Below are 25,708 nucleotides of genomic sequence, written 5' to 3' on the forward strand. Positions count from 1 at the left end.
TCCCACCAGCCCTACAAATATGACAAAAATCCTATATGGAGGATGCACTGTTAGAGTGATCAGAATGGAATATTCACACATAACTTATACACATAGAAAACATAATATCGGAGGTAGAAAATCAATAATTTTAGAAGTGAACAAAACATAGTCAGCACATAAAGAGGAGAGCGACTGCGCCACCTGGCAAAGCAGTGAGGACAAAGACGTCTGTCTAGCACGTGCTGACACAGAAAAACAATTACAGTTTTTTACAATCACTTTGCTAGTATTTTCAGAACCTTGATGTCATTTTTCACAACTCTAGACACAAAACTCTCAACCAATGATCAAAATGCACATTTTTCAAAACTCTAACCCTTTTCTCAATTGCTTGGATACAATACACATAAAACTTAGATCATTTGTTCATTCAACAAAAATCACCTGTTCAATATGACACAACTTAACATCAAAGTACTACTATTTCAAAAGGCAATTCACACATTACATTTCAAAAGAGTGTCTATTCATTTCCTTACAATGATCTAACTATCAATTGATACAACTGCTCAAAATGATAAGTTACTGTTGCATTACTCTTAATGCATAGTTGTATGGAAACAGACAAACAATCTTCCATGTTTACAGTAAATCATGAAAGTTTCAAGATAACGATCCATGGATATTGTAGTCTAATTGGTCCTTGCTCCACGCTAATTGAGCATGAACCAATTAGACTACAATATCCATGGATGTAGCCTACTGTAATATTTGTATCATAATGCTTCATCAGTCTATGGTCCCAAATACTGTACCACCTTTTCAGACTATTTACAGTATTGACAGCACTGCACTGTATAGATAATCACTCTTTTGTTTCTTACAGTACAAGCAAGCAAGTTGAGGAACACTGCATTTGATGTTTTACAGTACTGTCTTTTCTTTTCTATTTCATAGCTAATTATTTTTGCTTTGATTCAAATAAACCTATGTTGTGATTGTACTGTAGTGTTTTGCATCAATATATTAAAAACTTTGTTCAATGATTCCACTGTGTCTGTAGTATTCTCTCTATTACTGCAGTACTTTTACAGAGATGTATTTACTGTACATGTAGTGCCATAATGAAACCTGTATCACCTATTTTGTTCTACAATATTTAATGATTGTACGAACAATGACACAGTGAAACTATCGGTTGCTTGTGTGTGTGTGATCTATAGTTATGTTTCAATGGTATTTCACAGTAAATTTGTTTTTTGAACCAATGATTGTGCAAGTGCAAGATTTCCTTAAAGATGTGAATGCACAATGCAGTGTTTTGAACATTAGACAGCCTGTGTTACAAGTGATAACCGTTTTGAGTTTTGTGTCTAGAGTTTTGAAAAATGAGATCAAGGTTCTGAAAATAGTAGCAAAGTGATTGTAAAAAACTGTAAAAAGCAGTGTAGTGGAACGCAAAAATGTGTTCTGTGTGAACCTGCGGTAAATATCTACGTCAACTTTATGACATCAGCATGTTCTCATACCAGAAATCTTATGCTTAAACTGTAGCAGCATATTTGTAATTTACTTGTAACTTCTCATCTAGCAAATTAGGGGTCATTTTCCAGAAAAGGCTGAGTGTGTGTGTGTGTGTGTGTGTGTGTGTGTGTGTGTGTGTGTGTGTGTGTGTGTGTGTGTGTGTGTGTGTGTGTGTGTGTGTGTGTGTGTGTGTGTGTGTGTGTGTGTGTGTGTGTGTGTGTGTGTGTGTGTGAAAGCCCTTAGCTAGATGTTACAAAGATTGTAGTACAAGGATTTTTAGTTTAACTTTTTTCTCACATTACTTCTCACTCCTAAGCTTTTTCAGTTGTATTACCTTTGCCAGTATTTCTCCACCACTGAAACATCAAGTTCAGTGTCACTCAGTGCTGCACTTTTCTTATTAGTGTTATTTTCTATAATGACTTATGGATCCATCTTGATGAGCTAAACCGCTTTTTTCTGGGAGTGATTACTGTGAGCAAACAGTGTTTGGTTTAATCAACTTAGAGTTCAGGGTTAATGTTAAAGTAAGTTAAACATGCTTTTTGGAATAACCTGGAATTCATTTTCAGTAAGAGCAGGCCACGTCTATTGACATGAGTTACTTTTTGTGTCAGGATGTGGGCATGTCCATCAACATTGTTAAGTTTAACTTTATGTGAAGTGCAGCATCTACAAATGTAGGTGAAGAAAGCAGAGCTCACTTTGTCCATTTCTTCAGCTACTGTAGTGAAGTGTCTCAAGTTAATATTTTTATTGAACAATTTCATGATTTTCCACACTCAAAAGTGTTTTGTTGCTACTTGATCCATGCACCCACTGTAATTGAAATGAGCAACTGCAACACAATTGATTAATTCACAAAATATTTTCATTGTATGCAAGCAACTTAAATTAGTAAAAAGTTTACTTAATCCATTTGTGTTGGGACTACATAATTTTGTTGGCTTTAACAGAAACTGGGTGGGGCATTTCTAGTTTCCAGATTTGCTCACATGATTTGCATTTGGGGGCAGTTGGCCTAATGGTTAGAGAGTCGGACTTGTAACCCAAAGGTTGTGGGTTCAGGTCTCATGAATGAGGGGGAATGAATGAACAGCGCTCTCTTCACTCTCATTACCCACTACATGCATTGGGGAAACTTTGTTGAGTGTTCTGTGTTTAATCTTCCCCTTTTCAGGGGTACAACATTCTGTTATGTTGACATTTTAGGGGTTACCTTTATGCTTAAGTGTGCTTAGGTTGAGGGTTGTTATGAGATGACTGTTCTTGTATGTTGCTTTACTCATTAAGAAATGACTGCATGTTAACGTGCTATCACTAGTTAATAGTAATCTGAATTAGATAAAGTTGAGTTGGTTTGGAAAGTGTCGTTTATGAGGCTATATTCAATTCAACTAGTTTACTACACAAGCTAAATTGATAGAGTGTATGTCATACTCACACTCGCAGTGTTAGACACTGCCTCGTCCTTGTTAGAGGCAGGTTTATGAACAAGTACACTAAAGACCGCAGTCATATCCATTAAATTCGAAAACAGAACTCTCTGAAGATAATGTTACAACAGTATGTCTTCTATGAAACCAACACAGATTCCAACATTACTTGCCCCTAATCTATATAAGCAGAGATTCAACTTCCACTTCAACCCCCAAGCAGCCCCGCACTTTGCCCCGCAAAAAAGATACACACTGTCAAGTCTGCCCTCTTCACCATTCAGCCAGTTCCAGAGGAGGTCCTAATGACAGTCTTACTAGAGGTGGAGGCTATACTGAACTCAAAATGGCTTGGCTATGTGTTGTTCAATGTTGCAGACACTGACTCTGTGACTCTAAATAGTCTACTCTTGGGGTAACCATATGGGTCCTTATCACAAGTGGTATACCCAGAAGCTGAGTTCCTGAGTCGCAGATGCTGGAGATCACAAGCACTGGCTGATCAATTCTGGCCCAGATGTACCAGAGACATGCCCTGTTTACAAACTAGGCAGAAATGCCATTCATCTCCTCCCGATTTGAGAGAAAGATGGCTATCATGGTTATGCGCCCTCAGATACTTAGCGAGAGTGTTAATGGCCATGCGAGGTCGGCAGATGTCTTCATCAAAGTCCAGGTATAACCGTACCTCTAGTACGGTTCAAATCAAACTCATTTAAATCACCTTTTAGTGACAACATGGGTGATTTGCACAGCTAGCTAGAGTCATTACCACCTTTACACCACTAGCAATGTCCTTGTTAGTGCATCTATGGGTGCAGATGTATAAAATGCTCCAGAACAAGCAACATTTATTACAGACTTTTATTATGATAATTATTTATACACTCCTCTCACTTACACACAGGTGTCAGTATTTACGTGTATATGCAGCCATTTTGTATCAAGCGAGTTTGTTGCGCTGAGAGGGTAATGCCTTTTATCTGGACATGTGTCAGGGTTATATTTGATTCTAAACGCACACAAAAATAAATTGAAAGAATAAAAAACACTAAATTAGTACACTTAGAAAGTGACACTCTGGCCTCTTAATTTAACAGAGTCAGTGCCTGGCAGCCCTTTTCCTCTCCAATAAAGAGGAAGAAAAAGCCAACAGGTGTGTAAGCAGTCGTGGTAACTGAAGAATACCATCAGTTGAGACACACACAAAACAAAATCAAATATAAAGGAAGAAAACAGATCAGACTACAGTAGAGTCTTGACAAGAGGAAAGTAGCTGAATATATCAATGCATAAGATGTGCACTGTAAAAAATGTCACACCTCGAACTCAAATATTTCGAGTGACTGATCACATCTGAATTACAATTGGCCCAACTAAATTTCTGTGAATTTAATTTGATCAATTGTGGCAACAGTCTGTTAACAAGGGCTCAATCAGAAATAATATGTTGAGTCAATGGAAAATTTTTGTTTACTATAGCCTACCGTGTTGTTGGTTCAATCATATATTTTACATTGTAGAATAAATTTTATTTCTCACTGGCCCAAAAGAATAAAATACATAACACAGATAATGGTTGACATTTTATCACATCACTTTATTAACATAAATTTCAACACAGGTTATTTTGTGAAAATACCTTCATTTAAATACTGAAAAACACTGAATAAAATCAAGAAGTTTTGGTGGTGAAGAAAACATTCAAAAGTGGCACTGCATAGGTTAAAAACCTGTAAATAAAAATAAAAACTTGCATTAATGACAAAGTTCTCCTGCATGACATCTGGCAAGTGACAACAGAAGTTACTTATATAATGAGGACGAGACTTGTGTCAGTCAATGTAGATTTTGCTTTTGTTTTTTCATTTATTTTGTGGTATGTAAATATATCCAGCTTTCAGGACTGCTTAAAGTTACAGATACGAACGATAAAAAAAAAAACAAAAAAAAAAAAACATTAATGGATGAATAAGAAAATTATGAGCTTGACGTGTTTGATATTAAAAAGGCCGAAAGAGGCCGACGCCAACTGCAACGACAATCTAACGACACTGTGGTCAGTGGTCGCATGGCACACATTTCACACCAATTACTTATTTTACTTATTATTTTAGACATAAATGACTCGAGGAAAATAAAACTATTGGCAACCAATAGATAATTATTTGGTAACCGGGAAAACACGATCATGAAACCAATGAATGCATGAACTCGCGATTCTACAAAATTCTACAAAAACTTTTTAGCGGGTGCTAAAGAAAAACTTTGGAGAATAATTTCCATGCTCAATACTCATCATGACGTCTTGAAACTTGTGACAATGAATATCTGTATTCTCTTGGAAATGCTTCAGCACAGTTTGGCTCAGTATCAGTCTGCCTCTTTAAGTGTCCTCCAATTTGAGAATAAAGTATCAGTTTTTAATTTCTTTATCATTACTTGATGGTACGGACAATCATTATTCAGACTGCATCCTTTTTTATGTGCATGTCAACAGAAATGATTCGTTTAAATAAGACACTCTACTCTCAAATCCTTTTTTTAATTGGTTGGTCAACCCAGTGGAGCCATGCTGAAGTAGTCAGCAACGGGCCAGCACAGGATCTTGAGCCATAACTGGGAGTTTGTGTTTATGAGAACCATCCAGTAGACACCCATGGGGTGTCAGTAAAGGACAAGAGAAGTCCCTTTCAGTACAGACAGCTTCTATTGGCTTTAAAGGTTATTGCTCACCCAATTGGTCTCAGTCTGGCAGTGTCACTTGCATTATGACTTCATCACCCTGGGAAAAGTGGATGAGAAGAAAGAAAAACAGTTGCTAGCCATCCGTCAATGTCCGTCTCAAATTACCGCTCGACCAATCACTGCTAAAGATCAATAGGGAGCCAGTCGGGGAGGAGCGTGAGATGTAGCCAGCGGGGGATAGTAGAATAACTGATCAATACAGGAGGATGGATTTTGTCATCTTGGAAATGCACTGTCAGAGAGAGAGTGCTTCACTATGACAGTCCAACCCATATTAGAGACATCCTAAAAGACTGTACCACAATTTTAGAAGAGCACCAAGTCCCAAGAAAATATACACTATATTGTCAGCTGTTTATCCAAACTTAGAGGGATAGTTTAGACTTTAATTAAGATTGTCTTCATTTACTCACCCTTCATGTTGTTACAAATGAAATTTTGCAGAAGAAAGACAGACATGCAAAGTGAAAATTTGGAGCAGTTGTTGTAAGTCCATTCAAATTCATCAAAAAAAAAAAAAAAAAAAATATTAAGTTCAAATGTCTTGAAATTTGTCTGGAATAAGTGAGCTGTGTGGCCATGAGCACTGGCCTCTGTGAAGTGTAATATTGCATGATCAGAGTAGCTCAAATTGAAAACAAGACCTCCACGACCGCCTGATTACTTTTACACAAAACTTTATTTCTCCTGCTGTTTCTTTGTTAGTTCTTTTCATTCATATATTCATTCTGGGGTTGTATTTTGTCGAGGAAAGGTGACTTGTCCTGAGGCGTCTGATTATTTTTGAAAATTTCAGTGATTTAAAGTGTAACATTTCCAGACTCCAAGGTCAAATCCGTGTTCTCCCCTCCTCCTCTTTCCTTTCCCCTCGCCCTCCCAGCCAATCGATTGTTTCTAAAGAGCTCAAACGGCATGTGTCCACCCTGGAGTCTTTCAGCAGCGCAGGCGAAGGGAAAACGCTGGTGGGGACGCAGGCGGAAGAGAAAGCGCTCTCCCACTTTTTCCTGAGTGGGAACGCTGGCAGCGTGACCTCAGAGTCAGGGTGAGCGGGTGTATTGGCACGGGTACAAGACCGCTAGGCCCCTGTGCAAAACTGCCCTGGCTCGCACCCTGCGCTCTGCCCCCACTTGTGCCTTTGCCAGCTGCCAAGTTGAAAAGTTTTTCAGAGATGGATGTAAATTTCTGGAGCTCTGTTTATTAAAGCCTGATTACAAGATTGGATGCGGTCTAACTGACTCTTTCATGTTTTGACAACGCAGAGTGTTTGTTAAAAACATGAGGTCAAACAGCCGCCGCTCTGCAACCCTACAAATTCACCAAAGCATGCAGCGGTCAAAATGCATAATGCAAGATGAGACAACAAACGGAGCAGTTAAATGCGAGCGGTCATTCGCTAAGGCTATGGTTACCCTCACCCTTTGATAACTTGCGCTGGATCAGCTCCTTATCAGCATATTTGGCCTCGATTCACAGTTCAATGAAAGCTAGAGGCTTAGGTGGAAACAGATGACTAGGTGTTGGTGGTGACCTCGTTCCATGCCTGAGCACCAGTGCCGTTTCACGGAGGCAGAGAGGAAGAACCAGTGCCTGGTTTGAGCCGAGGCGCAGAGAGAGCACCTGCTGAGCAGGTAAAGAACTTGAACTGCTACTCTCTGATCCACGGCAGCAGCACGGCCTCCCTTATTCTCTCTTTCATACACCTTGACTCATGCGTCACGCCACCACTGTCCTTGCTTCTCAAGCCCCACGGGGGGTCAGCCGTGTAAGGAACATAAAAGGCCAATTTAATTTAGCACGTCCGCAGCTCCCAAGTATTTTAATTCAGACAGCTATGACTGAGGAGTTAATATTTCACTTGTCAGAAGGCAGGTCGAGGCCACTGAATCATTGTAATTCTCATTAAGAGGCTCTCCCCCAGCAGCACCCTAATTCAAAATAATGAAAGTAAAGACTGAGAGCGATTCTAATGCCAGTTGAGTCCTATCTTTTAATATTCCCCCCTTGATGGATTAGAGAACCGGGAAATTCATCTTGGATCATGGGACCTAATTCAATAAGGGATCATTCCAGGAGTATTGCATTTTATAATAATGTCATTTAAAGTGTCGTCTTCCATTGCAGCTGTCCCATATGTATGCTTATATAATGGTGCCAGAGGGATAAACTTTTACAGCAGGAACCACTCTCCTACCATTGTGCGCTGTCAGTCTCTCTCTCTCTCTCTCTCTCTCTCATACACTCACTCTTTCTCTCTTTTTATTCAGTCTTACTGTTTTCCTTGTCCAACCACATTTAAGTGAAATTTTTATTCCATTTATGTGTCATTAAAGTTTGAATCTCAGGAAGTAGAGGTGCTGTACAAAATGCATGCTATACACTAACATTTAATCCATTATCATAAAAAAATAAAGTAGGATTTATGTGGAAACACAACTGTTGAATGGCATCACACTCAGCGTTGTAGTCAAGACCAACTAATTCGAGTCCGAGACATCACGAGTCCATCCATGACTTTGAAGCATGTGGTCCAAGTGAATCCAAGAACATATTTTCTTGGTCTTGTCATGGACTCTGGAGCATGTGGATTCAGTCTTGAATGACTTGGCCCTCTTCTGATGTTGGTTTACATCACTGGTCCCACATTAAAAATCAATCCATGTGAAGTGGAAGTTGAGACAGACTTTACTCTTTCAGTTTTGTGACGTATTTCCAAGTGGAACAAAGTACTGAATAGAGGGCAGGGCTTAATTTTAGGGCACCTCCTGAGGCCTGTTGCATGAAGCCGGTTTCAGTTCCTAAACAGGTAAGTTTGGGATTAGTTTGTGTTCTTTTGAGCTCTTTGTGAACCTTTACATAAATGATCATTTAAATTCAGTCGATACACATGCATTGATATAGTCAGATGTATTAATTCAGCTGCCTTCTCAAACTCTCACTCTCACTCTGAATTGCTGTCACATTGTCTGCTTGCTGCACGTGCCACACTTTCAGGTGCACATGCTTCACAATCACAAACTCTGGATTAGTTGACAAAAAAACTTTCATTTTGAGCCTGCTGAACCTGATCTAAACCAGGTTGGATTTGTATGTTTTGTCAACTCTATCCTACTTTGAAGTTTGTACACTAGCTTCATGCAACAGGCCTCCGGGTGGGAGAGGTTAAGGATGTTCTTCCTAAGATTAACTATGGACTAACTTGCACTGCTTAACTGTTCACCACAATACTGGTGATGAACGCTATGTCCATTTTTATTTAATGTGGACTTTAAAACATTAAAGAGAGTTGGAAATCCATGTATATCTGGTATCAGCTCTTTGCCTAAATGGCAAATCAGAAAGGATGACACTGTCTGTCAAACATTCTGGAGTGTGACCTGTTAAAAGATCCCTCTGTACTCATTAAGATAAGATGTAGCGTTTTTAAGGCCCTCTCCAAACTGACAAAGGACTCCTCTTGCGTCTGCGCCACCTCGCTGTTGTACTCATCCCACGACAGTGAGACTCCCAGGGTTCTTCTCCTTCTATCTCTTCGGGTTTTATCACTCACATTCTTCTGTCACATGATGTGCACACATCCCTTTTTGGTGTTGGGTTTTCATGCAGTCAGGGGCTGATCCAGGGTCAGACGTGACCCCTTCTGACTTCACTGAGTGCAAAGGCAAAAACTGATGTGAGATCAGCATGTTTTCTTAAATAATATGACTCTGCAGAGACATGGAGAAAGCATGTGTGACTGTAGAATTGAATTGAATTTATTTCAGGATAAACCCTTGATATATTATTGATATAATTTGATATAATATATGAACCCCTTCATATATTATATTGTGAGAAAGAAAAAAATTTTCTTTACTTATAGGGTATGTTCACTACAGAATTACAATTTCCTAATTATTTATTCACCCCCACATCATTCAAGATATTAATGTCTTTCTTTCTTCAGTCGAAAAGAAATTAAGGTTTTTGAGGAAAACATTCCAGGATTTTTCTCCATATAGTGACCTCAATGGTGTCCAACGGTTTGAAGGTCCAAACTGCAGTTTCAGTGCAGCTTCAAAGATCTCTACACGATCCCAGCCGAGGAATCTAGCCAAAACATCAGTCATTTTCAAAAAAAAAAAACATTTATATACTTTTTAACCACAAAAGCTCATCTTGCACGTCCATGACTTCACGCACTACGTAATCATGTTGGAAAGGTCCGGGGGGGTCACCATCTAATTTTCTCCTCCAACTTCAAAATCGTCCGACATCGTTGTTTTACCTTTTAATATATATTTTTTTTTTGGTTAAGGCCGTTTAGGTCAGGACTAGCACTAGGTCGGTACTTCCACCTATGTAACACGTGACCTTTCAACGTGATTACGAAATGCGTGAGCAAGATGAGCATTTATGGTTAAAGTATTTTAAATGTTTATTTTTTTTTTTTAAATGGTCGATCGTTTGGCTAGATAAGACCCTTATTCCTCGGCTGGGATCATTTAGAGCCTTTGAAGCTGCACTGAACTGCAATATCAAACCGTTGGACCCCATTGAAGCCGACTATGGAGAAAAGGAACATTTTCCTCAAAAGCCTTAATTTCTTTTTCCACTGAAGAAAGAAAGACATGATCATCTTGGATGACATGCGGGTGAGTAAATTATCAGGAGATTTTAATTCTGAAGTGAACTACTCCTTTAAGCACAGTTTTCACTGCTGTGTCAAATAGTGTGATGATTGACAGCACTGTGAGTACAGTGCTAAATATTTTAAAGTGTCTAAACCAAAAGAGAGAGAATAGTAAGTAAAGATTACAGGTGATATAGACGGAATCTGTAGGCATGCTTGCAAAATTCAGTTTTGTATTCAGAACCAGACACACGCGCGCACACACACACACAAGCGCGTGCGCGCCACACCAGCCTTGCACACATGGACGCTAATGCATGGCTATTTAATTAAATGTTGCCAGATCACTGGGCCAAATAGGTAATCCAATAGCTCTGTAGGAGCCGTGTTAAATCCTGTTCCATCAAAGCCCGCTTGCCCCTGACAGCCCCTGTGATGTTTCCCTGGAACATCATGTCTACTTAGTCTGTCTCTTTAAAGACTGTGACATAATTTTATATTGAGTAACAATCTATTCATCTGCATTATCCGCAAACCACAAGCGCACGTTCAGCTGAAATTGACCTGAGCTATTTTTATATACATTTATATTCTTGCCTGCTCAGGTCTATAATAGCATAACCCATTAGAGTGGGTCCATTTAGGGTTTTGTTTAACTTTAAGTAAATCAGGAATTTACTCTGAGCAAGATGACTAGGTTCACTGTTCGTAAGATCCAATTGATAAATCACAACTTGAATATCAAACTCTCACACTAGACATCTGATAGGCTACTAAAGAGTGTCTGAAAACTTCTGTGTTCCTGTTTGATGCTAAATACACATTCTAAAGCTTTGCTCTCAAAATCTCGGCTTGAACGTTTTGAGAAAACGAAAGAGTGTTTTTCTTTTGTCTTGCCCTGGTGCAGAAATGGCACAGATTAGGTTATTAAGTCAAGCTTTATGTTAAAGCTGAATTTGGAACTGAAGTATTCATTTTTTCCTGGTGGAAAGTGGATCTGTTGAGGTTTTATGAATTGCCATACTTAGCCAGCTGTTTTGAGACACACTCTGTTAATTTCTGTATACAAAACTGACTTCAACAAAGCGGTAGAGTTCATACTGAGATTTGTGTAATTCAAGACTCCTAGTATAAATATCACATGACGTGAGTGTATGGTTATTGTCATAGCACATTGTTTCAAAGAATATTCCAATGTTCCTTCTTGATGAAAATATATTCAAGTCAAATAAACAAAATAGAAAATTATGTATGGTTAATTTACAACTTCAACCGGAGAGAATAAACTTACAGTATTACTATCACAAGAATAAATGCGCTTTTACATCTTGTGTGATTTTCACTTTGTTGTCGTCCTTTCAGTGCCAGTTAATTGTTGTTATTCAGTTGTGTTACTGCCAGCTGCAACAGGAATTACATCGAAAATAAATAAATGCTCATAGTCCATAAAAGATTTGCTGGTCCGTCTGCACTACCTAAACAGGATGCCGAACAACAATTCCTCACTTTGTTTGACTTCATTTGGTATTGTGAAGCCTTCTTCCTAACAGATAAATTAAATTGCTGCAAGTGTTGCCATTTTTCCCAGCGCTTTATTTGGTCAGTCCCATTGTTTTCATCTGCGTCCCATCTGAAATTATACACACAGAATGGGGCTTTGGTTATGAAGTGGTTCATACAGACTCACTCTCATATGATACATCTGAGCAATAGGCTGCTTTAATTGGTCTGTTTGAGCAAGTTTTAGGCAGGTTTCTGTCTCACTTTCACTCCATTTCACACCTTTGAAGTCTCTCTTTCATCTTCTTGCTCTCCCCTGATGTTGCTTGTCTTTTGTCTGATGATGTGCGCACATTTCTCTTTCGCAGCACTTAATATATAACAAAGGCAAACCTTTAGAGAGCTACCTTATCTTTGTGTTCTCTCGCTCTCTTCACCTCCTTTCATGAGTGCTTCGGAGTTTGATTCAACATTCATTGACATTTTCTCAAACACACTGCCACTCTCTGTCTCTCGTACGGGCTCAGAGACATATTTAATATGTCATCTTCAGTGGAGACAGCGAACTTGCATGCTTCAGATTTCACAATAAAACAACAGAAGTGTAGATACGGTGCCTCTGTAATGGGTAGACAGAGCCTGTTCGGAGATGACTGTTCAGCATTAACTGTCTGTACAGTGGTAAATTTAGCAACAGGTCATGAAGCTCAGATACACACCATCGACAGCTCAAGGGATGAGCCTGACCCTCAAAATGCTGCTTCACTTGTCTTATCGTCAATGCAGGGTTAACTGCTTGAAGTTTACAGGGGTTCAAATGGCTCTCGGTATCATTTCTAGGCCATAAAGTGCCGGGATACAGCATGAACCTCCCACTCCGGTGAGTCACACATTTGCACATCTTAAAGATCATTGCAGAACGGAGAGAGTTAAGGAAAGAGTCTAAGAGACGAAGCAGAGGAAGAGGGAGGAATGTGGAGCCAGCACAGAAAGACATGGAGCCAGTATGGTGTGAAGCCTGTTGACTGAAGAGAGTGTGGGGGAAAAAACGATTGCTCTCTCCATCATTAATCTAACAAGTACTTCAGTGTTCCCGTCCCGTTGTCTCCTTGAGTACTTGTAGATTGATAAGACTTAACACTGAGATATAGAGGATAAAAGAAAGAAAAAAAGGGGACTTTTGCACGTTTGAAATCCAAACGTAAATCAAGTTTAAGTCATTGGATACAACGTTCTGAATTCCTAAAATAATGCTAAAAGACACACCGTAAAAATATTGTAAAGTGCATGCCAATTTGCTGCAATGGTAAGTTACTGTAAAACATTTGAGTTTTTACAGTACTGGAAAAAGCCGTTTACTGAAAGCAATGCAATTTTCTGTAAATTCGCAGTAAAATTTGAGTCATTTCAGCTGTATAATTAGGAAGATTAGCTGTGACTATATTACAGTAATCTCTTGTATATTTATCAGATTAACTGTAATAGTGTCTTCTTCAGGCACTCAGCATGAATAAATGAGGTTGTTGCATTTTTTTTACTGTTTGCTGTTTTTTTTGCGGTTGTTTTTGTGGCTCATATTGTAATGTTCTGAGTTTATCTTAATATAAAAATGATTTGTTTATTGTCACCATTGTCATATTTTGTATATGCTGAGTGCTAATGTCTGACTATAACAAAATCTGGCATTGCATATTTTAAAGCATATTTGGTAGCTCTTCTAATATTGTTGGAGGAATTGTCAAAAAAATGATAACATCATATTGTTCTCCAAATTTATCAGTGTCAGCAAATCGATTCATTTGAAACACGTTTGCACAGGAAGAGACTTTAACTGTACTGGATCCCCAACCAAACCGAACACTAATCGCCCTAATGATTAAACAATTATGGTTAATGTAAAACAACAAAACTAAATAGAACCAAATCTCTATGCATTTGGCAGCAACACTCATCACATTCAAGTTTTAGTTATTATTATGTGTTCCTTGCTCTAACAATTGAGCCAGAGGAAGAGTCAGTTAAACTGTTCTGATAAGTCCCTATGCTTGCCTAAACATGTTCATGTAGTGGCTAATGGGTTTTCCCCCATTGTGGGATCCTACAAAGCAAGGAAATGTACTTATTTTTTGTTTTTATGAAGTAATTAATCGTGTTATGAGAGACTGATTTCCCTGTACAATTCTAAACATCACGTTGTATTTTCTAAAACAGCTCTTGATTTGAACCTGTAATCTTTAGACTCACAGATCAGTTCTTTAACCTGTCTGAACAATCTAAAGTTCAGTGTTGGCATCCCATTAGTCACTGCATTTTACATGCTTTTACAATAAAGCATCTTTCAAGGCTGGGCAGCAGCTCGAGGAACACATATCACAATATAATGACATATTGTAATTTCAGAATTTATGTTGTTATTGTCATATTTACTGTGCAATTTGTTAAAGTGCTTTTTGGCAGTATAGGTCTCTAATTTAATTCACTTAATCTTCAAATCACTTTTCTAGCTCAAGTTCAAGGTCACAGCCTAGCATGGTGACTCTCACTTACTAAGAAAACTGCTGTGCGTTTGTGGAAGAAAAAATGATATCCAATGCTCAATGTCCAAAAATGCTGATAAATGAATCCGCTTTGGAGCGAAGCGCTAATTTTTAATACCCACCTTTGGCCCTCTGTACTGTACGATCCCCATGCATTCACAAGTTTGTCTGAACTAGACAGTAACAGGAATCAATAATTCAATAGCGCTGGCGTCCGAGTCCAACCCGCGCTGGAGACACAAGCCCTCGTTATAGGCTACACGCGTTCGTTAAAGCAGGATTAATTAATAGGCCAAAACATTGGGCTTTGTGTCCAGACAGTAAACTGAGCAGACAGGTTATTCACGATAAGAGATGGCGTTTGGTATTTATCCAATTCTCAAGAGAACCGTTTTAGATCTCTACAGAAGACTGCGAGAGATGTGCCGTTCATAAAGGTACAGTCCATTTTACACATGCAAATACAAATCAATATGGTTTTAGTAGTATTTAATTATTCATTTTAAATTAATTTATTACATTTTATTAATTTATTTGTCACCATTAGTTTGGCTTTGGAAACAAACAAAATGATCAAATATATATATTAAACTATTTATTCCTTTAATTATTTTATTTTTTGGTTTCCTTTTTTTTCTTAAGTGATTTTTCCACTGTACACTCTAAAAAATAAAGGTTCCAAAAGTTTTTTTTTTCTTTTCACACTGATGTCATAGAAGAACCATTTTTTAGTTCCACAAAGAACCTTTTAGTAAACCGTTCTTATTTTTCATTTTTTTTTCCTTAGTGTGAAGATCATTTGAATAATCTAAAGAAACTATAAAGAACCTTGAAGGTTCCATGGATGTTAAAGGCTCTTCATGGAACCATCAATGCCAATAAAGAACCTTTATTTTTAAGAGAGTAAGTGTTTGCTATAAAGGTCAGCTCCATATATTTCACATCCAGAACTGAGAGAGGTCCGTGTGATTTTATGACTAATGTGTTTCCCCAATATAAGTAACGTGTTTTTACATAGGCTATTCATTTATATGGGCTAATTGATTTTTGACAACATTTTAAAATAATTTTCATTAATAATATATTGCTTAATATATACAACATAATCATCCAAACAAAACAGAAACGGGTCGATTTTTTAATTAGGCTATTTAGGCTACAATTGATAATTTAAGAGACACCGCCAGCGTCAGTCCAATTCTACAAGAATAAAGTGCAAACGTCTGTTTAAACGTATGTATCCATTACATTAAAAATGAAATAAAACGAATAGGTACGTATATAGTATGATGACACAGATGCTACAGTTCTTGACATTTATTTTATGAATCGAAAACACGGTGTTTAGGTGAGCTCAGGTTTCACAGTCATGATCAAATCAGAGATATCATAAAAAATGAGTGCCCGCAGTCGATGCTTTTATAACCCTTATAAAACATACATTTAGAGATTCACATGGTTTTACACACTGAGAAAGAGATGAAGAAAAAAAAAAAAAAAACAGCAATGCAAATCCAGAGTGCTCCCACAATGCCTCGATGAAGCATAAAACAACCAAAATCATTTTTGTTGGTATTAACATAGGTATTTTACATGTGCCCGTACCATTTCAATATTAGTCTATTACCTGAATTTGATTTATACACCGAGAATAAAAGCCTGATGTGTGTTCATATGAATTGGGCATCAATGCAACTGGAACTCTCCATTGAATAATTACCTGATATTTGATTATTATATTCACAATACACTCAGTAATTATTAATAAGTAAAGGAATGATCGTCATTTCATTTAATGTTCATTTATTTTGCTTCAGAAACCAAAGAGCATAAACTTGAACTTAAATCTCGTGTTATTATCCGTGAGGACAGAAACGCATGTTCCACACTGGAGTGTTCATGTTTGGCAACAAAAGTGATTTCTGTAATATTTCACAAATATCCACAGAGAAACTTTGTTTCAAATAAAACGAGGCCAGCCTCTTTATTTTCATTATTTACTAATAACGTAGAATTAAAGCAGAAATGTTGGCGTTGTCACACAAACAGCCGAACAATCGTCCCCGCTGCTTTATATCATTATTTTCAGATTCAGCTTCTTCTGCAAAAGTTCAGTCAAAGTTCAACATTTTGTAGTTGTTCGCATCCTTCCATCCATGAAAAGATCCACGTAAAGTTGTCCACTTCACAGTTTGTGTTCTTATAAATAGCCTATCCTTTTCCCCCCTCGCGTGTCCTTCACAAGAAAACATAAATAATGTGTTTTTCTGTTGTTCACGTCAACGAGCCACCGTTGCGCGCGATGCTTTGTTTGTGACGTCACAGTCCCAGCGCCGCGGCGTGTTTTTTCGCCTTCAGTCTCAGATCCGCGATGCTCGAGTTTTTGTTGGTGGTTTTCGCGGCCGCTGCCGCCGCGACCACCGAAGCTGCTGACGCGGATTCCGCCGCGAGCGTCGCGAGCGGCAGCCCGAACGGCGGCGCGGGAAACATCATGTATGGCGCGTGCGCCGCCAGGTGTGAGTGCAGGTGATGGTGCGCGTGGGCCACGGCGCTGTCCAGCTGCAGCTGAGCCTGCACCTGAAAGGAGAAGGGCGGCACGTTGAGATGACTATCCTATGGACGCACGGGTGGGAAGAGAGGGGAGAAACACATTAACTTAAGAGAGACTCTATGCAGAGCTGTTACTGGGCACTGGATCAATTGCATTTAGGCTATTTATCATAATAAAAAAATCATTCGGACACCTGCATTCCATTGTTTTGGTAACTAGTATATGCTCCCCTGAATACGATTCAAATCCATAAAGCAAACAGACAAATCTTTGACATATTCTTCGTCAAAGACAAATTTCTCTCTTATGCTGACAATGCAATATAGCAATAACAAAGAGAGATATTTGAGTGTGCAGTGCGCCATGAAGGACCCACAGACATAAAGTCTTGGGCCGCCTCTGTGTTCAGGGTAACTTGCCTGCTGGAATGGCATGCGCAGAGCTCCCACGTTGACATATGGAGCGACGCGACACGCTTCAAACTGACTCGCCGCTCCGATGAGAACCCCTGAAAAATAGTGACATCGAGTTTTCTTTACGGGCCACTTTAGCTAGGCAAACGAGAGACTGCACGAACTACTAGATTTTATATTTCACAGTAAATAGGCACAACGTAGATTATATTACCTATATGAAAATATATTAAACGTAGCCTATATTAAAATATATCAAGTAAAAGTATATAAAAAAGTAAATTGTATTTAAAAAAATGTATTGAAGCAAAACAGAAAACCATAATGATTTGTTTGTTTATTGTGTTTAAATTCAGCGCACCTTTATGTAACTGGTTTTCCTGCTTTCTGCATTTGGCCCGTCGGTTCTGAAACCAAACCTGAAAGCAGAAGACATTGATTGACAGCTGTTGGTGAGGGCATGTGTACATCCTCCCAAAATGACAACAGTCTCAGTAAAACTCTGTATCCCTGAGGAGGACCTTCTAAAATATTCATAACGCGTAACCGCACATTTTAATTATTATTATATCGTTATAACGAGCGGCGCGGCCAACTAACCACAAAACAAACAGATTTGTTCAAATGTTAAACAATCGGAAAGAAACAGAATCTTGATGTAATGCATTTGAAATAGTGCCATAAAATATCGTCTTTCTCCAATGGTTGGATCTATCCAGGGATTAGAGTCCCAGAAGAAGCGAACTGATCCTTTCATAGCAAACACCCAGCATGGGACGATTGTAATGTCAGGGGTGGGCAAAAATTGGGGCATTAATTGCCTCTATCCGAGAGAAAGTTTGTTACATTTTTTGTTTCCCATTTAGCCATGTCATGGGCATTAGAGATTTGGGAAGGATTGTGTGTTCTGCATCTGTTTTGAATCACGCGCAGTTTCATTGCATTGTTTATTCATTTTGTTTCACCATAACAACGCAGCGATCGACGTTGCATTTGCATAATATTCTGCTGTAAGTGAAAGTGGAAACACCGTTATAAATAATGAAATGGCCTGGACATTATGACTTCATCCGTTAAAACGGGTGTATATCCTTTGAGCCAGTGGTGTGGCCTTGTCTGTGAATGCTGAATATGAAAAGAGCATCAGATCTTTATTTGGGTAAAAATGATAGATAATTTATGTAAATCCGCAGGCCTTGCTTGGGACAATGCCTTTTGGTAAGATCCCAAAGAGAGACGATGGTTTAACTTTTTCCAGGGAGGTCTTTTGAGCCCATTTTTAAAAAGGACCAATGTATTCAAAGAGTGAATTTTATATCCCCACCCAAGGAATGAATAGATAAAAGAGAATGAAATAAGATATTTTTTTTTTGTTTTTTTTTTCTTCCCTGATCAATCACAGCAGAGCCAATGTCTATGTTGAATGTCATTATTCGGCTCGGTCGCTCGTCTCTTGTTACACATATATTATGTTTCTGTGCAGATGGTCTTCCCCATCCTAAAAAGCACACTACAGATGTTGCCTGCAGGGCCAATGCGCGCGAATCACGGAATCAGTTCTGTTCATTGTTCTGTTCATTATAGCACAGCGGCGCTTATTTAAGCGGATTATTAGCACTTTTATTTTCAACAATTTCATCCCTCCGTTCGACACATATCCTATAAGCTGATATCTAATTTTACATTTGTAAACATGAACTACAATATCGCCAGAAAGAGTGTGCATGTAACATTTTAAAAAGGCCTACCTAGCTCTTTTTATTTATCGATCCTATTTCAAATGCTATTTACATTTTTTATACTTAAATAAATAAATAATAATAATAATAATAAACGCTACATTATGAGCAGTGTTAAAGTTGCTGTGTCATTACATTCATAGCATAGTTTAATTCCTGTGTATTGAATATATGCCTAATGACACTGTGCAATTATATATATATATATATATATATATATATATATATATATATATATATATATATATATATATATATATTGCACATGTGTCATTAGGCATACATTTTGTCATTAGGCATTATATACAAATAAGGATACACTTTATTTTAATGTGTCCCTGTTACAGTGTAATTATACATTTTAGTTCTGAGTAAAAATAATTAACTAGCCTACATGTATTATTATAGGGTTTGGATTGGGGTTTGATTTAGGGTTTGTTACATGCAATTATGCATAATTTATAATTATTACAACAGAATGCTAACATGTGTAACAAGGACACTGTAAAATTATATATATATATATATATATTCATTAGCAGGTCATTATTTTGCACTTAATATGTAATTGCATTCGGCCTGTTACGCTTAACATTAGCACTAATCGAAATGATTTCTTCTCTCGCAAGGGAAACCGTCACTGCCACTACATGCGCACATGACAGCACACACACATATGAAGTGCCTTTCCATACACACAGCGCACATGACAGCACACAAACACACACACACTGGGTCTGACCTGCACCCTGGCCTCCGACAGCCCGAGTCTCTGGCTCAGCTCCTCTCTCATGAACGCGTCCGGATAGTGTGTTTCATCGAACAGTCTCTCCAGCTCATTCAGCTGCTCAAGAGTAAAGTTAGTCCGACTCCTTCTCTGCTTGATTTTAGTCTGTGTCTCATCCTCCAGCGGCTTACAATCCTCTTTGCGTTCTTTCATATCTGTGTTCCCTGAAAACAGAAATGAACGCTTGATCCAGTGATGTGAAGTGAGGGCAGTTTTTGCCCACTGATGTCGGTCACGGATGTTTTGTCCTACACACAGCTCTTTAATTATTTACACACTATACATATGCATGGAGTTTCTCTCTCTGCACCGGATGCTTATGACAGGAATATTATCCTTTTGCACGTTAAAATTAACAGCCTGGCAAAACGGGTCAATGTTACGAAAATGAAATCAATAAAGACAACAATTAACGTATAGCTGAATGAAAATCCCTGCTGTCAAAATAATAATGAACCTCTATTCAAATGTGAAAATCCAAAACAACATGTTCACAATTATATCTAAAGGAAAAAATAATAAGTAGGCTATACGTTTAATCGAAATGATCTGTAGGCTAATTCATATTATTATGATTATTATTATTTTATTATTATTATGTTATTGTGGCTGTATGCTCTGATATTATTTTAAGTTTCAGACTTGATGAATTATAGGCCTTCAGGGTGTCTCATACAAAATGCGTATTGATTTATAATAAACTGCACATTCTTTGTTTGTTTTTTTACAGTCATTTCTTTCTCTGTTTAGCAGTAGTTTACAGAAGCAGGCATACGGGGAGCCTGCATTTATATCTGATCAGTCTAGATTGTTATCTAAAGGATAATCTGTAATTATTTCAAGCCTATAGCTACAAACAATATTTACAAACAATATGAATTAAAATATAGGCCCACATGCAACTATCCAATAAAATACAGCGCTCAATTTTTATCACTTGAGAACTTTTGATTTATTCTCGGCACTTTTGTTTTTCAGGCTGCTCCAGTCGTATAATGACAGTGATGCCTGTCAAATTATTATGTCATTCTTCGTGTAGTTTGGATTAAATCAATGCAACTTTAAAATAAAATATATATAAATGCTATCGAAAGCGAAATTATAAACCTTAACATACAGAGATAGGCCTATGAAAAAGAACTAGCGTGATTACATGATTTTCATGAGAAATGTCACAGAAAGCACCCTCACCGTCTGTAAGTTTGGGACTGCTCGAGTCTCTGCTCCTCTCGGACGCGAGCATGTCCGCGTCTCTGGCCGGCGACGAGCGCACGGAGCTCCGCGTGATACTGTTCCCCTCCTCGCGCCCCGGCTCCACCGACAGGCTCTCTCTGTTCCTCCCAGACCCGGTCTCCAGCACCTCCCGGTACGTGATCACTTCCTTCTTTTCCTTCACTTTCTGATCAAACGACTTGGAGACAAACGCGGTAAGTTCTTCCATCACTGCACCCAAGAAGAAGAAGAAGAAAAAACACACTCTTCCCTTTAGATCCTCAGCAGTCTACCATATAAGACATCAACAGTGCTCTCTCTCTCTCTCTCTCTCTCTCTCTCTCTCTCTCTCTCTCTCTCTCTCTCTCTCTCTCTCTCTATCGGCCTGAATGCGAGATGATGCGAGGAGATCTTTCACAATTCCTCTTGTTGCGGACTGTACAGACTTGCTGCCGATCCACTATTGAAGTCACACTATTTATACTTAGCGAAGCGTCTCTGCCCCTTGATCCGCGCGCGTTACCTTCCCTCTCCACGAGCCCCTTCCTTCCCATAGAGGAGGGGGGGGGGGGGGAACCCTTATCTGTCCTTCAGATCCACATCACCCGTCCGTGCTTGCTATTGGCTAAGATTGACAAGAGGAGCAAATTAATGTCATTAAGCTGGACTGGTTAGAGTTTGGAAACACCAGGCGTGATGATGAGGATGATGATGGTCTTACTGTAAAGGGCACACCGTGGACATCTTATTCGGCAACTCTTTGATCTGAGCTGGAAGACGAGAAGAGCAAAGAGAAATATGCACTTTGTGATCGTGGAAGTGACACACACATCGTTAAGAATTGCATTTTGGCCCACAATTCACTTGTAGAAGATAAATCTAAATTTCATCTTCACAGAAAAACGCTGCAGGCTTTTTGCGGGCTAATTATTTTAACAGTCTGTTTTATACAATTGATAATTAATGTAATGATATTATGAATGAGAGTCGTCTTGCATAATTAACGCCTTTTTTTAGTGATAGGCTAGTTATGAATTTAATGATGATATGAAGAACGAACACCTTGAATCGGAATCATTTAAAGAGAATACAAATGACCAATTTTAACAATTTACAAGTGTAGCCTATAGCCTACAGGCTTTTACATATTCCTGAGCAGCTTTTTATTAAATAGCCTCGTATTCGAAAAGCTTAAAAAGTGCTGTATTTATGTTTGTTGTGTTTATTCACAATGTCGCACAGCATTAAATACATATTTAGCCTATTTAAAAAAAAAAAAAAAAAAAACTTTTTATTAATATTTCAGCTATCTATGAATTGCAATTTTATTCTATGCAGCTTTATTGCTATTTAAATAAACAAACTTTTGTAAAGTTGTTGCACATTTGCATAACAATTGTAGCCGTTTAAGTAAATAGGCTAAATGTAGCTTTTTGGGGATCGAGAGCGTATAATAATAATTAATAAAAAGTAGGCTACGCGGTATAGGCTAAATGAGATACAAAACTACACGCCTTTAATTGTTAAATCACAGAATACACCTTGTTATCACATCACCTTTAATAATTAGGCTACATCACAAAATATATTTATCTTGTAGGGTAGGATATATTACTCTTCATATTTATAACACTATTCTTCGAGGCTTGAGCATCCACGCATTCAATATTATTCAAAACGCAGCAGAAAATAAATACTTTTAAGCATTTCACCCATCTCATGCACGCTAGCCTCATAATAATAATAGGCTAATCTTCATAAAATTATAATAGGCCTAGGCTACATTTCATTTTTTTTTATTAAATTAGCCTAAATGTTAAGTAACGTGCTATGCCTATCAGTGTGTTTGTATCTAAAAGTGTGCAGTTTCGAGGCAATTGTACATTCTTGTAATCTGTTGGCTTGTAGGTTGAGTGAACACATACAATATTTGGATGATTATCTTCAAATCTGTAATTTGGTGTGAGCGTTAGTTTCTTCAAAAGGGACTGAACTATTTTATACTATTCAGTTTGACTTTATTTAAAAAGCATTTTGTGTTGGTAGTCGAAAGCTTTTACCTTCAACATTTGAGACAAACCATCTTTACCTTCATCAATACAAATTTTTATTTTCTAATTTGTCTGTGTCCCATTGACAGTTAGGCTAGACCATTGTGATTTCCTTATTTTTGTCCTGCGACAGAAAAGCCTTGTCCATAATAGCCTAACGTTACATTCCGACAAAATATTAGCCACAATTTTTACCTGATGACAAAATTTACGGTCTTTTCCCCTTTTTTAAACAACACATTTCACTCATCCTGCAATTTCTTAACAAACAAAATTAAAATAGGTCTTGTGATCGTGTTTCTTATGACGACCTTGTCGCTGAGAAAGAAAATAAATGTTGTAGGCTATTACCTTGTTTTATACAGTCTATGGCTATTACGCTTATCTTGCGCTTCCCTGACAAGAAGGTGAAAGCGACTGACGATCGTGTTTGATTTGTAATGCCTGCCGGCTACACGCGCATCGATGATCTCAGGATCGCTTACTTTAGTCTGTTCATCGGCTCATGGCGCTGCTCTTGTCAGTTGCTGTTATGACACAATAGGAGTGTGTATCGTTGCCTAGGTAAGAGTATGCATATAGATATAAACATTAGTTATATTACATATAAACGTAGAAATATATTAGCAGACGCGCTATTTGTTTGTTGTGTAACGTGTGTTAGAGAAGGAAGGAAGGAAATGTTAAAGATATCTAGCCTATCTAGTAAGACTGACAACATTCGGTATTGAAGTGTTTAGCATGTATCGTTACACAGACATGTAAGGGGACGCGATTTTCATATTCGCATTTGTCCTATAAAACCATACCTGGCAGCGTTTCTAACGCTAGTTTCGCCTAGTTTTAAGGTTATGTTTGGGTTCTAGTAACGTTACAGCCTTAGACCTTATGGACAGTAGCATTTTTTCCGTGAAAACACATTTCTCGCCGTGTACGACATACCGACAGTCAGTCTATGCAGATAAATAATGACGTGTTTTATGTTTTACCGCTCTTCTCAGCTCATATTACTACTTCAAATAAGAGGAATTAAGAATTTTATGTTCGATTAAATGAGTGTACTTGCATTTTAATTCAGAATAGGGTCTTCACAGCTCTGTAAACTTAATAAATTTAAGTTTCATCCTTGTGCTTGAGCTACTGAATCACAGTAACAGCATGTAGTAGTAGTGAGAAGAAAAACAAAACATCTCTCTGAACATCTGATAAACTTTTTTTGTGTCCTACCATCATCAACACTTTTTTCCTCTCCATCTCCCCATTCAACCCAGTGACCGGAGTGAACATGGGCCGCCACTCCTCAGACAGTGAGGACAACAGTCGAAGCCGGAGGAAGAGGAGACCGAAACAGCGCTCTTCCTCCTCCAGCTCCACTGAAAGCAGAGTGACCAGCCGCAGCAAACACTCCCGGAGACGCACTCGCTCCAGAGACCGAAACAGAGTCACAGACAGGAGGTAGACAATGAAGAATGAGGTCAAAAGTTTCTCCCTGTAATCTTTCATCAAAATGTAATAACTTGTTGTTCCTCTGAAACAATTTTCTCGTTCGCCTGACATCACAAGCCCTCCTATTTCTCACCCCGGACCAAGCACCTGTCATATACAGTTTCTAAGAGCCTATACCTGGAAAGAGTTATTCCATTAGCATCCCCGTTTATGTCAATGGCAGTTGCTCGGCAGGCACACTGATCCCGGGAAAAGTGCACACTCAGATCCAGAACTACGGCCAATGTGACTGATCGCTCCGAGACTGCAGCGTTGATCGGCTTGTGTGACCGTGAGCATTTACAGAGTTAGCGGACCGTATATTACTTGCTCCAGGCTAGTACATGAGGCATGAGGTGAACAACAGCACATTACAGTACAGACTCGTCTCAGTTTAGTGATCTAGACGTTTGGACCAAAGCTGGATGCAAAACATTCTGTTGTTGCATTCATACTATCTGCACTCTTACATTCTGTAACTGAACATGAGTCCCAAACAAACAGACACGTGCAGTTTCTTGAACCCAGACGTTGCTTTATGCAGTCACTTAGCACTGTCTGCCTGAGCTCAATTATTCATGACGCTTGCTCTGCTGCCATTATGTATGTGATGGGAAAGAGCTGCTCTCACAGAAAGAAGGATGTCTGTGGAGGTCAAGGAGCTAAAATAGAGTGCTGTTGATCAGCCGTTGTTTGCATTATCCACACATACATCTGTAAATCTGTTTCACTCTTTTTAAGTGGCCTGATCTATGTAATTATGCAGACGTTTAACGCCCTCATTAACCTCGCCTGAAGAGTGTGAACTGCTGTGCTTTCAGCATCGCTCTGTTTGTGATCCCCGATTATCTGTTAGTCTGACCAATGGCAGATTCTTTCGGTCAGACTGCACACACTATGTGGGTGTATTTCGTATGGTTTTGAAACCCTTTAGAGAGGAAATTTCATGACCCTAAAACATTAATATGATGTACGCCATTATGTAAAAAGTATTTTACACCTGGGATCAATGTGACTGTACACCTCTTTCCAATTTTAAACACATTTTCAAGGTAAAACCCAAACATCATGAATTATTAATTCAGTGTTTGAAGGGTTGTCAGCACTTTTTACAGTCTGAACTAAACCTGCCTT

At 38.4% G+C, this 25,708-nt stretch overlaps 2 protein-coding genes across 4 annotated transcripts in view; one reads left to right on the forward strand and one right to left on the reverse strand.

The window, feature by feature from the left end:
- Nucleotides 1–15,639: 15,639 nt before the first annotated feature.
- On the reverse strand, nucleotides 15,640–21,492 carry shox2 (shox homeobox 2). 2 transcript variants are annotated; one of them, XM_081371028.1, is made up of 5 exons: nucleotides 21,018–21,492; nucleotides 19,782–19,990; nucleotides 17,662–17,719; nucleotides 17,307–17,395; nucleotides 15,640–16,913 (listed from the first exon to the last, which is right to left on the reverse strand). In XM_081371028.1, exons 1-5 carry the CDS (start codon nucleotides 21,265–21,267, stop codon nucleotides 16,656–16,658), a joined length of 864 nt encoding a protein of 287 aa, XP_081227154.1. In that variant the 5' UTR covers nucleotides 21,268–21,492; the 3' UTR covers nucleotides 15,640–16,655. The 2 variants fall into 2 exon arrangements, with proteins under 2 accessions (XP_081227154.1, XP_081227153.1); XM_081371027.1 differs by having other exon boundaries at nucleotides 15,640–16,949.
- A 2,056-nt stretch (nucleotides 21,493–23,548) lies between these two features.
- Nucleotides 23,549–25,708, forward strand: part of rsrc1 (arginine/serine-rich coiled-coil 1) — a 153,283-nt gene continuing 151,123 nt past the window's right edge. The window contains exons 1-2 of one of the 2 annotated variants that reach the window (XM_081371025.1): nucleotides 23,549–23,653; nucleotides 24,361–24,544. In XM_081371025.1, coding sequence (XP_081227151.1) covers nucleotides 24,375–24,544 — 170 coding nt within the window. In that variant the 5' untranslated portion in view covers nucleotides 23,549–23,653; nucleotides 24,361–24,374. Of the gene's footprint in view, nucleotides 23,851–24,360; nucleotides 24,545–25,708 lie in introns of both variants that reach the window. The other variant, XM_081371026.1, reaches the window with a different exon arrangement.

Source organism: Scardinius erythrophthalmus, assembly GCF_964197995.2.
Source record: "Scardinius erythrophthalmus genome assembly, chromosome: 7".
Lineage (NCBI taxonomy): Eukaryota > Metazoa > Chordata > Actinopteri > Cypriniformes > Leuciscidae > Scardinius > Scardinius erythrophthalmus.